Raw genomic sequence first — 13,375 nt, 5'->3', positions numbered from 1 at the left:
TACATATTACAGTCCAATCACTGAATAAACAAGCCTACAACAACCCCGCAAGTACACGGCATACTTGTCTGAAAAGAATAGATATATATCATATATATGATAATGTACATTTGGGATCACTAATAATTCTGGTCCTGTTTGACGACTTATACATATATTTCATGGAGGGAGCGTGTGTGAGAGTGAAAGTGTATTCACAATGTGTAGAAAATACAAATGTTCTACCCATTTTTACATACATCGTCAGCCAACTGGTAGCTCCAGCCTCATTTGCTTGTTGTCAGAGCTCCGCGCGTGAAGGGTTAAGAGCACAAGTCTCTGCTCTGCAGGGCTCGGGCGTTTTGCCTTCAGAATATTTGACTGTCTCTAGGAAATGTAAATACTGCACTTGTCGGCACCAGGTAGCTTCTTTCTCGCTTCCTGGCCGCGCGCATCGCCTTGGAGGCGATTTGAAACTGGCATGCGCCCCGCTCACCGTGGCTGTCTCCTGGGAAATGCAAACATACACAGGCACACCTCCCCCTGCACGCATGCGCACACACACACGAGCGCACATACACAGAGAAACCCCCCCCCCCACCGTCGCACACAGAAATACACACACAGGAGCGCACATACACGCACACATACAGAGACACCCCCGCCTTCGCACACACACACGCGCACACGCGCGCACACACACACACACACACGGGGGTGCCCCCCAAGGCCCACTTACCGCCAATCCGGTGTTCTGTCGCCTCCGCCGGGCTCTCCCTCAGGCATGGGAGCCCCGCGTCACCACTGCTCCTCGGACCAGGAACTCCGTGGGCACGGGCTTCGCGCACAAGACGGAAGTCCCGCCCCCACGCTAGGTTTCGTTTTCGAGTGCGCGCGCACATATTGCTGTCATCGGCAATTTTAAGATGATTAATGCCTTTGGCAAAGTTGTGTTTTCTTATGGCAACTTGCCACTGCAATCCGTAAAAGCAGTCTATTAGGCCGATATGAACATATCCTTTAGGACATGGCCAGTGAGATCTCAGATGCAGTACCAAAGGACCTTAGAACCTGTTTGTCCCAGATTATTCATGACGGGCAAAACGCTCTTCCCCTGCTATAACGCCTATGAAACAGCTTTCGTTTGCACACAGCAGCACTTGCCCTACTAGTGCAGGGTAGATTGGAGCACTTGTCATTCTTCCTCTGTATGGCTTATATCTTTGGCATAGGAAATACCTGAAGAGTAGATGGCGCTTGAAAAGAAGCAAAAATAAGCCATTATGAATAAATGTAGATCCCATATATACAATGTAAAAGTCACCATGACAAAAGGCAGATTTTGAAACTAGAAGCTGTCGAGCCACTGGAAGCTTGATCTCTGGGTCAGCTTAAGGTCCTCTGAGAAACTCTAACGAAAAACTATTCGATGTTGACCCCTCTCAATCCTAAACTGCAGAGGGCGGTGGCGTGGGGAATGGGTGCGTTTGTGTGCCTGTGTACATACTTTTGTGTGTGTCTAGCCCACAAAACACTTAAACAAATATTCAACATGTATGCTGTACTCCAACAGCTTTGGAACTCTCCAAACCCGTGGTACATCAATTGAATACTGCCCATTCAATACACACATTAGGTTTATTAGCCTACGGTGCATCATCAGAGCTGTGTAAATAAAAACTGCGTCAGCCCGTGCGTGAGGTGCATCATCAGAGCTGTGTGAATAACAACTGTGAGCCCGTGCGTGAGGTGTATCATCAGAGCTGTGTGAATAATAACTGCGTCAGCCCCGTGCGTGAGGTGCATCATCCACATTGCTCAGGTCATCCAAATTCCTGCACTCTGTACCACACTGCTTTCAAGAACAGCATACTCTTGCACACACTCTGACTGCTCACCAATTCAAAGTTTGCTAAAAAAGTTATGCAACGCATTGTCATACACAATGCCAATAACTCAAACTTTAATGCGGCGAGACCTATTGCATTGTAAATGCTTGTTTTTAGGTTGAAGCCTGCGTTGCAGCTCATGCGCTGCTGCAGGCGAGAGTTCTTGTAAACAAGAAGGGGCATGAAACCACGCCCCTTCTTCCATTGGACATTGCCCCTGTTTGGGTGATTTGTCCGGCTGTGATCACGCCTCTCGAGGACTGGGGGACATGACTTACGGTGCCGCAAGCGTATTCTCTGAAATATCGCCATGGCAACCATGAGTCAGGTCACCAGTCCGGGAGGGGCGGGATTCATTCTCGCGTTTCCGGCAATGTTTTTTTTTGTTTTGTTGCCTTTTTGCAGTCATTCCTGCACTTTCCTCGGCGGTGGAGGAGTTAGGGGAGAGGCGGTGCTAGTTTAATATTGCATTGTACAGTGTTACCCTGTGATTTCTTTTATGTTAGGGCTTCTTTCAGAGAATGTTAAGCATCTGTCTAAGAATTTTGCATTTGCGTCTTGTCTCCCTGGCTTTTGCTCGAGAGCTAAATACTCTTGGTTTCCTTTAGACCTGAGGCTGAATGCTTTCTTGTTTCCGAAACCTATTTTAAACAAATGCTCATGGCTGCGTAGAAGTCTCTTAAAGGCGGAAATATTCCATTGGTTGTTTGTGCAGGCAGGCCCCTCCACCCGAGAAAGAATTGAAAGTATGTCGACTTGACACGTCACGGGGATTGTGGTTAAAAGCAGACCGGTTAGTTCCCTTTTTGTCTGGAAAAGCAGGTTTTGTGTGATTGTGTGATCTTCGGCAGCGTGGTGTCGTGATATCCCTTTGCCTGTGAAGCTGGTCAGGGGGAGGCTGAGTCCGAGGTAGGAGCGAGGCATCGGCACAGAGGAAGAATCAGGGCGGCTGCTGGGCACTGAGCAGTGAAAAACCCAGAAACCCCTTCCCAGGAGCAGCAACACCCCCCTCCCCCATCCTGAGTCCCTGAGTCCGGTTCGTTTAATTCTTGTCTCATTTCTGTGCCTGTCCTCTTGCTCAGCGCTCGGTCTTTTTCTGCTCCTCCGCCCTCCCTCGGGTTATTCAGTACAGCTTCACTGGCGTGACTTGTTTTTTATTCGAGGCGTAGGCCTAAGCATAGCATGTACAAGGAGAGAGGATGTGGCGTAACAACCAGAGCGGTTAGCTTTAAAGCTGGGGAACCGGGTTTGACTCTCGGCAGGAGGCTCAACATCCTTTGAATCTGTGCCTAAAACTGAACATTTCTGTCTGTAATGCAACTGGTGGTGCGTGGCTCATGTAAAGCGCTCGGAAACCTTTTGGTCGCGTTCGTGCTAGATGAAACCTCAAAGAAAAAAACACGCAGCTCAGCTGTGCCACAACTGACTGAGCCATGTAATATAACAGGCTTCTTATCTCTGGGGCATAGCAGGCTGTCTTCCCTCTAAAGGACTAGAGCACGGAGTGCGACGCCAGGCCTGATACTGCTCTTTCAGCCTCTGTAAATCACATAGCAGAGCCTGGTATCGCGTGCCGTGCTGCAAACCGTCAGAGGCAAGAGAGCCTAGCATGCAGCAGAGTAACATGCAGCAGGGCCAGAGCTGATGTGCGTGATATTGTAGTGTGTGGATGGCGGAGTGTGTATGTCTAACTCTTTGTGTGTGTGTGGGGGGGGTGCCCATAGATTGTTTTGCACGCAAGAGGACCTCTAGATAAGGTCCCTAAAATGTTATGCCATAAAGACGTTCAATAACAGAGCATAGAGAACGGATATGGTGTTACAACCAGGGCTTCCGACTTTCGAACTCAACATCTTGTTTCTTTGGCAGGCGATCCGGACGGGACAGCAGAGAAGAGTGGGCAGAGCGGGGATGGAGGGGGCTCGGGAGGGAAGGGCTGGGTCGGGTCAGAGCAGAAGACATGAGTAGTTGCATATGCTGGGTGTCGGTGGGGCAACGATACTCGGGGAATGCTCAGATTACGTTATTGGTAAATGTTTTGTTTACACTTATGTAGCTGTTTCTTTCCAAGTTTCACTTTACTCTGAGCTCTATCCGAGACTCTATCATCAAAACTCTAACACAAGAAACCTAAAACAAAACACTTATATAGTACTTCTAGCAGCCAGTACGGAGTAAAAGCAATAATATGTATTGATATACTTACACAGTGTCTGATGAGTGAGCATGTGAGATCTGTCTCACAGGAACTTGGACAAAAGGGGCAGGATGCGCAGCCATCATTCCAGGGTTATCTATAAAGTGAAAAATACATATTATATTTGGACCGTCGAGAAAATTAATAATAGAAAAATGTATTATAAATTTCAAATGTTAGCAAACTACCTTACTCAAGGAACATTTGAATGTTTAATTTGACATAAAATAAGGTGAAAATAAAATCAGAGTATTTACCGTATTTTTTTGAGCAGAGATTGAACTGCTCAATAAGTAAAATAAAAGCAAGTTACTTACCTGTAAATTGTGCTTTGGCACTACCTATACACATCCATCAATTGGCCGACATCAGGCTAGAACTGCTTGTTTTGCCGCATTTCATTGAGTATTTTTGCATAGGAAAAGGGAATACAATTCATTTTAAACTTTTTACGGCTTGATTTCACAGAGCCATTAAAACACCTTAAAATTAAAAATGGAAAACACGCACATATAAGAAAAAGAATTAGACAGAGATCTAAAACAGAGTCACATCACAAACTATTTACACATGTTAAGTTCATAGGTCCCCCAGGGATTTTCGGATTCGTAAGCTGCGCCATAGGTATAATACAACTTGCACACATTTCAGACGAGTGCACTTGTTGCAAAAAATCAATGCTGTTTTACAGTGTCAAAAGTTGTGCTCTTTTCAAAGAAGTTTAGAAAAAGTATTCTAGGAGCTACAGAACAGCATAAAGTGCAAAATGCCTTGCGCTGAGCGATTCTCACTTAGCTGGGGCTTTAGACCAATCATTACTACAGGGAAAAGTGGGCATGAAGTATACCATAAAAAGTCTAAAACGAGTTAAAAATAGATCTTTCCTCTGAAAAATGATGAGGACACATGTTTGACCTCTGTGACAAGGATTCTATGGTTTCAATCCATGGAGTAACTATTGCCCAAGTCTAATGTGAGACAGTCCCCCTCTACTTATGTGCACGTCTGTTTTGGTCCACAACCTATGCCACAGGAGTAAGGGCTGCACACTAACATATTTTATATGTGGAAGTCCGAATTCACTGTGGGATACAGCAAACATGCAACTAGGGGGGATCGATAAAAGTCTCTTCAGACGTCGCTCTCAGATAGAATTACATTTGTCACATTTGTGTGACCCCATAAACCAGCCACATAAGTGGCCACTGATATGCACTTTGCAAATTTCTTTGATGGGGTTTAGTCCAGTTTTGAAGAAAAGGAAACCAGTGCGGTGGTTACCTTAGCAAATTGGTCTCTTCTCATGTCAACCTGATGCTTCCAGGTGCCAGCTGATTTGGATACGATGCCAACATAAGAAAATGTGTCCAGATAGGAGGCAAAGTTATCCAGCAGGAGCTGTAGGGCATAAGGTGTCCAGCCCATGAGGACTGCATCATCCACGTAGAGGAGTGCTCGAGCAGGATCAGGGCCAATCTCGGGCATGTCACTGCAACCCTCAACCAACATCTTCTGCAAGTAATTAATATGTGAGATGAAGAGAAAGAGTGCAAGGACAAACCACTGCCACATCCCGCTAGCTATGAAAAATTTCTCTGTGGACTCCCCCATCATTCCGTATCTTACTCTAGGGGTGGTTCCTGAAAAAATGTCTCTGATTATACTTATTTTTTTCTTCCACCCTAATCTCCTTCATCAGGGGCCAAAGCTTACTGTGAAGACACAAAAAGCATGAGCTTCCACTTATCTAGGTAAATGGTGCCCTTTCTGGCTACTGCGCATTTTGAGGATAATAACATAGGTTAGGATACTGTTCAACAGTGCCTATGCCCCTCCAAAAGTCATACTGGATGCCTGTCAAGAAGTAGTGTTCCACCACCCACTCCTCCAACCTAGCTAACATGACTCTCCCCAACACCTTGGCCAGTGAGTCCAATAGGAAGATCGGGATGTAACATCTTGGGTGATTACAGTCCCCCTCTTTAAAAATAGGCACAATTAAAGACTACGACCAGGTGTTCAACTCCCCTCCTCTGCAAGATGCCCTCAGAACGCAGGTTGATAAAGCACCCCAGAACTCTACATTTGTCTTGAAAAAGTCTGAAGGTACCCCATTTGGTCCGGAGGTTTTAGAGTTAGGGCATTTATTAATCGGTTTGACTACTACTTTTTGGGTTGGTTCAAAGATCCTTCCCTCACACAGATAACTGTGAGGAGTAATAGAGTCCTCATCCCCGGATTTAGCTCTCCCACCATCGGTTTCATATATGGCACTAAAATACCTAATCCACTCATGCACCGGTATAACTACTTCTAGAGATGGACCACCATGGTCTCTGAAGATCTGGCGATTTAGCACTTCTCAAAAAGCCAGACTATGCCGGTCTTTGTTGGCTGCCTCTAGGGTAGCCCAGGCTTCTTCATTCAAGAGGCTTTTTTACTCTGAGTAAGAGCATGTATATACGCTCTTTCGTACCCAGCAATCTCAGTCTTACAGCGAATATCTTTACCTAGAGGTGCCTCAAGTTTTTCATGTGCCTTCATGCATTCATGGTTGATCTAACCCCTCACTTAGGTTTTCTTACCACTGTGCGGCCTACTGAGCTCGCCTTTGATGTTAGATGAGATTTTTAACAAAGGCTTTCTCAATGTTTATGGCGATGGCCACTAAAAAAGTTTCATGGGTTTTAAAGTTGTAAATGTGGTGACACAAATGGTCTGATATTAGAATAAAATCAATAATGCTTCCCTCTGCTCTAGTTGTAAATTGATTTACAAATAGGGCTATCAGTCTCATCACTTAATTTGCAATCTCCAAACTGTGTTTTTAGAATCTGTGGTTGATCATGAGTGAAATGTGTTTGTTCATTTCTATCAGCAATGGAAACAGCACAGATTTCAATGGCTGGATATTGACAAAGGTGTACTGTTAGAAACTGGGTTACTGCTTGACTGGGGTGTGAGCCCTGGTCAAGCAGCAACAACAGTCCTAGTCAGGTTAAGGCATAAGCAAACCCCAAATTAACCTGCACTCAACCCCCTGGTAGCTTGGCATAGAGCAGAAAGGCTTAACTTCGACTCAATGTGTAAAGTATTTGGGCAACACCTCAAACAGTACAAGAAAATCGCACATAAATATCCCACACATGTTAGAAATATAGAGTAAGATTTAATACATAAAACATGGACAAAACAACCAAATTCCAATTAGTGGAACTGGAGTTATGAATTGTTAAAGAATAAACTGTAAACTAGATCTAGAAAGTTCCAACCATGGCTATCTGGTCACGCTGGACAAGGTCAAAGTCAAAAGTTTAGGCCCACTGCGATGGTGCACAGGTCGATAGAGTCCCAGATTAGTCCCATTAATCAAGGTTTGCGTCAAGAGTCCCGTTTGTATCCAAACAAAGAGTCTCGTTCGTGTTGGAGAGGGTCACAAGAATAGCTTCACAGGTGGTAGTCTGTATGGTTCGAAGAGCAGTCCAGGCGCCGTGGGCAGGCGGACTAGAGCTTCGCGTTGGCGGTCCCCCGCAGGCTGTCGATGCTGTACAAAGAGACAGGCTGGCATTTTACAGTGTGAGCAACTCGGTCTCGGTGCTAACGGACCCGCTGTCACAAAGAGCTCAAAAGCTTAATTTTAAGAGCTTCTGGGTCAGGAACCCGCAGCAGCTCAGTCCAGGAACGGATAGGGGGGCCTTTTATGTCCCTAAGCCTCAGATCAGGAAACCAGCAGACTAGCCTTTTGAGACACTCTTGGGTCCTGGGTTCAAGATTAAGTTGCAGGTCCAGTTCTTCTTCCCCAGGCAAGAGGGCAGCATGTCAGTAGGTCAGTATAGCAGGGCAGCAGTTAATTTAGAGCAGCAATCCAGCAGAGTGGCAATCCTTGTAGCAGAACATTAGTCCTTCTTCCCGGCATAGGATCCAAAGGTCCAAAAGTTTACTGAAGAGTTGGTGTCTGAGGTCCCTCTTTATTAAACAGCTGTGCCTTTGAAGTGGGGAGAAGCTTCTAGAGGCATTCCTTTGAAGTGCACGGATACCCTGCCCTGGCTCCAGACTAACTAAAGGGTGTATGCACCCCTTTATATGGAGGCAGGACACACCCTATTCAAGTGTAAATAGGACTGTGCCCAGCTCCTCCTTCCCATCCTGTCAGTGGTGGCCTATCCAGTCACATCTAAGCGCCCCACTGTGTGTGGCTGTCTAGGAGGAATACACAAAGCGCCACTATCGGCTACACCAAAGTCTCGTGACCTGAGACAGGTTGCAGGCACCAAGTGCCAGATGTACAAAGCCTTTTTTATATTTGTAAAGGGTCAGATTAGCAGAAAAAGCATTTTTAAATGTACAAAGGCCAAACTAAGATTCAATAACCTGCTACGGAATCGCAATTTGGTTTTGCGATTTGGTATAAGGGATAGGCGTGTTTAGGGCTTCCATTCCTAATAAAGAATCACAGTAGAATGTATGAATATTTCTCGACTAAAATGTAGTCAGAAAAAATTCTCAATTTACCATCAAGTTAACAGACATATGAAAATGGGAAGGGGTACACAAGGGCTCCATTCCCCTTTGTGAATGTTTGTAAAAAAATATTTTAAGAACAGGCAGTGTTCCCACCGATCCCTGTCTACTCTCAATTTTTTTTGACAAAACTTTTTTTTTCTTTAAGGACAATGGGCTGAATTTTAAAAAAAGTGCTTTATTTAAAGCAATCACAGACATGGTGGTCTGCTGACTCCAGCAGGCCACCATCTCTGTGATCTTTGCGATTCCCTATGGGTCACAAACCGATACCTGCCCAAATATTATGCATGAGGTAGGTCTATTTGCGACTCACTGGGAATTGCACAGTGTGTCAAAGACACATTTCTACATTGGTGTTTGTAATTACTAAATTGCAAATCGAAAAACATTTGCTATTTTGTAATTGTAAATGACTACCAACATACATCTTCTAGACAAACTGTTAAAGCAGGAAAATGCAAATTTTCTTAAAAGTAGCGTTTTCAGAATTACAATTTAAAATCAGACTTCACTATAAGTTAGAATTTTAAATTGTGATTCCAGAGACACCAAACATGGACTGATCATCTCTTTCCATTTAGAATACAATAAGGCAACTCAAATGTACTATGGGAGAGACAGGCCTTGCAGCTGTGATAAAAGAATTTAATTTTGGAGTGGAAGACAGCGGTACTTGATTATTATCTGCACCATGGAGAGCTCCCACTTTCCTTGGTGCCAAGGACTTTGGGCATGCATCAGCAGCCCTCACCCTTTATCCCTAGTGTCTATGTAAATTGCTTGCATGAGTCAATCTGGACCAACGCAGTCATTTGAGCAACTAAAGCGAATGACCGTGTGGCAAGCACATTCAGCCATATAAATGCTATCAACACTTGGCTGATTATGAATTTCAGTGTTTTGCCTCCTTCTGTCAATTACATTTGTGTGTTTTTTCAGTAGTGCGAGCCGATGCCTGAAAGGATTAACACCCTGCGGGGTAAGACTAAAGCATTTCCATCTTGGCAAGGGACACCCCAGGCCCTTTACCCCACGATAAATTAAGGGGGCAGTCTCTATTACAAGTGCACTACGTGCATCAGCTGTCCTTGTGACTGTAAATCCCTAAATTTTCAGTGGAAATTTTTTCCCTTACTTCAATATTACCCTCATGGAGTATGAGGAGGTTGGGGACTAAACAGAAGAGGAAGCGGTAACTTTTATTTATTTTTTAAAATTTTCAAACCGACATTTATTGACTTCGTTAAATTTGACATAGCAGGGTGCCTACATCCCAGGGGGCCGGCAAAGCAGTACTTGACATTCTATGCAAAGGATAGTGGGTGGGCGAACACAGCGAGCTGCCTACAACCCCCAAGGGGCCGGCCGCACCAGGTGGGCAAGCATAGCAGGCGATTATCAACTTAGGTCTCCAAACAACAACATCAGTAAATCACAGTAAGAACTTCCTCTGTCGCCTAGTATTTCAAACCATTGTCCCTTCGGGTCCCACACAACGTTACAACCGAAGTTCCCCGACCCACACGATCTGCTCCATTTCTCACTATACTGTAAAGAGGTCAAAGTAGCCCTATATCACTCCCCATCCTGTCCCTCGTCCTCCACTCTATCAGGGCCTGGATCCATGTCCCCAGAGTCGGTATGTGCCAAAAGATATGTTTGAAGACGGGCCCATATATCTTTAGGGCAGGAGGAGGGTGGCATAAGTTCAGCGTAGGTGTGCAGCTGTACCTGGCAATATATAAGATCGTTCAGCCGGTCCTTCAATTTGGGGGCTCGGCCTCGCCCCATCGACAGGCTATTCGTCGTTTCGACAGCAAAAGGACCAAGGAGATGTATCTCCGTACCTTGGCAGGGACTTGTTCCGTGTATCCTAAGAGAACAGTAAGGGTGTCGTTGGGCACATGTATCTCAGTAATTTCATCTAGCGCATGCAGCACTTCCCTCCAGTATTCCCGAACAGGCGGACAGTCCCAGTCCAAGTGTCCAAAGTCAGCATCCCCGGCCCCACATCTATCACAGCAGGCAGAGTCGCGCAAATGCAGCCAAGCAGGCATATAATATAATCAGTGAATACATTTATAATGTATCAGGTGTAGTCTACTATTGGCAGATATGGCGCCCGTTAGGCAGCAGCAAAAGGGCCAATGCTCCGCCGTGATAGGAGTTCCCAATTCCGCCTCCCACTTACCCTTAGCTGGAGCTAGGTCTCTTTCCCATTCCCCTTGAGTTGAGCTATATAATCGCGATACTACATGTTCCGGGGGAGTGTGCTGCAGGAGAGTGTGTAGGGGGAAGCATAATGGGGGTTCTAGGGGAAAGCACGTCTTGTCTAAGCCTCACATAATAGAAGCGCTGCAAGAGAGTAGGGGTAGTGGTGCCAAAGAAGTCGTCACTAGATCTAAACTTCCCATTCTTATATAATTGGCCCCAGGTAAGGCAAGACAATTTGCGCAGCATGCGGCGGCATCCCCCCTCTGTCGTGACTGGTAGGTCATGTCTCCCTTGCAAGGGCGTCAGTGGCGAACAGAGAACAGAGCATTTGAGTTTATGTGAGTGTAACAGGGTGGAGGGTGTCGCTACAGATACGGACTGGTGGACCCCTGACAGTAATCACACCCCTTCTCTACAACAGAACTCATGGGGAACAGAAACCGAAGAATGGTGGACCAAGCAAGAGGACAGTAAGGAGGACTAGACCTTTAACTTGGACGAGGAAGGCCGGGAACACACGCTCCCCTGTGACGCGCTCGTAAGCTTCAACCAGTACAGCAGGGGACAGGAAGTCACGCCTTCTCGTGGCGTGTGGCCAGGAGGAGCAAACAAATACCCGGAAGGGGAGGAATCGGCATGTTCTGACACCGCGGAGACGGAGAAGAGAGGAGAGCGAGGAAGGAACGAAGAGGATGGACGAGGAGCGTTAACGGAGGGAGAAGCAGAGAAGAGACCAGGAGGAGCGGCGCCAGGAGGCCCGCTATACCACGCTGCGCCCAGCCACACTCCAGGAGGAGGAGGAGGAGGAGTGTGGCTCACACAGGTGCGTGAACGTGTGGCAGGCTGGTGGGGAAGGCGGGGGGCCGCCGTGTAAATAGAATATAGCGTCTCGTACCTATCCAACCCTTTTGTGTTTATCCTACCTATCCTGACCTTCTTACCTTCACTAGTACCCTTCACTCGTCCGGCACTGTACATAATTGTGCACGCTCACCGGTGTCCTCACTACCCCAGGTGTCCCCAGGGGAATACATACATTGAGAACAGGTCCCTAAGAGCCTATCTCTTTTTCTCCTCTGCATGTGGCGGTGGAATCCAACTCGGGAAAGAGACTCGGAAGAGGAAGACGGAAGGTCAAGTCCCCGTAGATCCAGAGACCTCGCTGCTACATTGGATCCCACCACTCTAGCAAGGGAAAGATGGTCCCAGCGCAAGAAAAAGACATTCATAAAAATAAAACCCTATTTACCTCAATCTGGTGTCAGTGTTCCTCCATCTGAACAGCAACAGTGACAAATCACGCCAGGCACTGGTGGTGCATTGTACAGTTGTAGACGCCAGGTGTCTAGGTATCGTAGCTGTGCTGAGATACGCGGTGCATGGTGTGGGGCCATATATCCATCTTCAATGGCTAGGTGAGGCATGTAAGGGGGAGGGCAGCGATAGGCAGCGAAGTGCGCCTCGGCGCAGATAACATATAATTTCATATCAGGGACTTCAAATCCCCCAGCTTCAAAGGGACGAGTAAGAACCTCCCACGCCAATCTCGGGTGCTTTCCGCCCCACGCTAACCTGATCAGTTGGGCTCTGATACATAAAAAAAAATACCGGCTTGGAGCATAAGGAATGTTAGTAAAAAGGTAGAAGAGTTTGGGCAAAATTACCATTTTAATTAAAGATCGCCATGGAGAGAGGCATCGCGATCCATCTGGTGATCTTATCCGTGGTAAGGTCAAGTGTGCGTCCGTAGATGGAGCGCATCAGTTCCTCACGGCATCGAGAGACCCGAAAGCCCAGATAGGTGATTGTATCCGCGCACCACTTCAATGGAAAGTCAGGAGCGAATTCCAATGTGGCCTCGGTTAAAGGGAATATTTAGGATTTCCCCCAGTTCACATTTATCCCAGATTGTTGACCAGAGAGGATGAGCAGTCGGAGAATGGGGTTGAGGCTTACCGCTGGGTCCCGTAGGTACAGTGTAAGATCGTCAGCATACAGCGAGATTAAAACCTGCCTATCTGGGTATATCAATGCATAGTCTCCGAAATGTTGTCAAATCTTTGCCGCTAAGGGCTCGATGGCTATGGCAAAGAGAAGGTGTGACAGGGGGCATCCTTGCCGGGTGTCCAGTGTAATTGTGAAGGGGACCGACTGAGCTCCGTTGACCATCACTCTGGCTCGTCCTCCCGAATACAGTAAATTGATCCATTCCAGGAAGGAGCAGGGAACCCCAGAATCCCATGCACTGCAATACGAAAGCGAGATAATCCCATTCCAAGGTATCAAACGCCTTGGTGGCATCAAGAAATATAGCAGAGGCATTAGTGTCAGGGTCTATGTCTTGGAGGAGTGCGAATAACGTACGCAAATTATGGGATGTGCCCCGAGTGGGCACAAAGCCTGATTGGTCAGGGAGCACCAACGCAGTAATAAGGAAACTAATACGATTAGCAATCAATTTAGCTAAAATGTTTGCGTCTACATTTATTAAGGATAAAGGCCAATATGAGTCGCAGTAAGCCGAAGGCTTACCCAGCTTAGGTATGGATACAATGCATGCCTCACGCATGGA

The 13,375-nt window shown here is 46.5% G+C and overlaps 1 protein-coding gene across 6 annotated transcripts in view; it reads right to left on the bottom strand.

The window, feature by feature from the left end:
- CSPP1 (centrosome and spindle pole associated protein 1) overlaps nt 1-13,375 on the bottom strand; it is a 1,363,238-nt gene that overhangs the window by 765,834 nt on the left and 584,029 nt on the right. For all 6 annotated transcript variants that reach the window (XM_086965839.1, XM_086965840.1, XM_086965843.1 and 3 more), the window contains one exon: nt 4,075-4,162. In XM_086965839.1, coding sequence (XP_086821965.1) covers nt 4,075-4,162 — 88 coding nt within the window. The remainder of the gene's footprint in view (nt 1-4,074; nt 4,163-13,375) is intronic.

This window comes from Lissotriton vulgaris, chromosome 4_1 (genome assembly GCF_964263255.1).
Source record: "Lissotriton vulgaris chromosome 4_1, aLisVul1.2, whole genome shotgun sequence".
In the NCBI taxonomy this organism is placed as follows: Eukaryota; Metazoa; Chordata; class Amphibia; order Caudata; family Salamandridae; genus Lissotriton; species Lissotriton vulgaris.
This window is presented reverse-complemented; position numbering and strand designations above follow the sequence as displayed.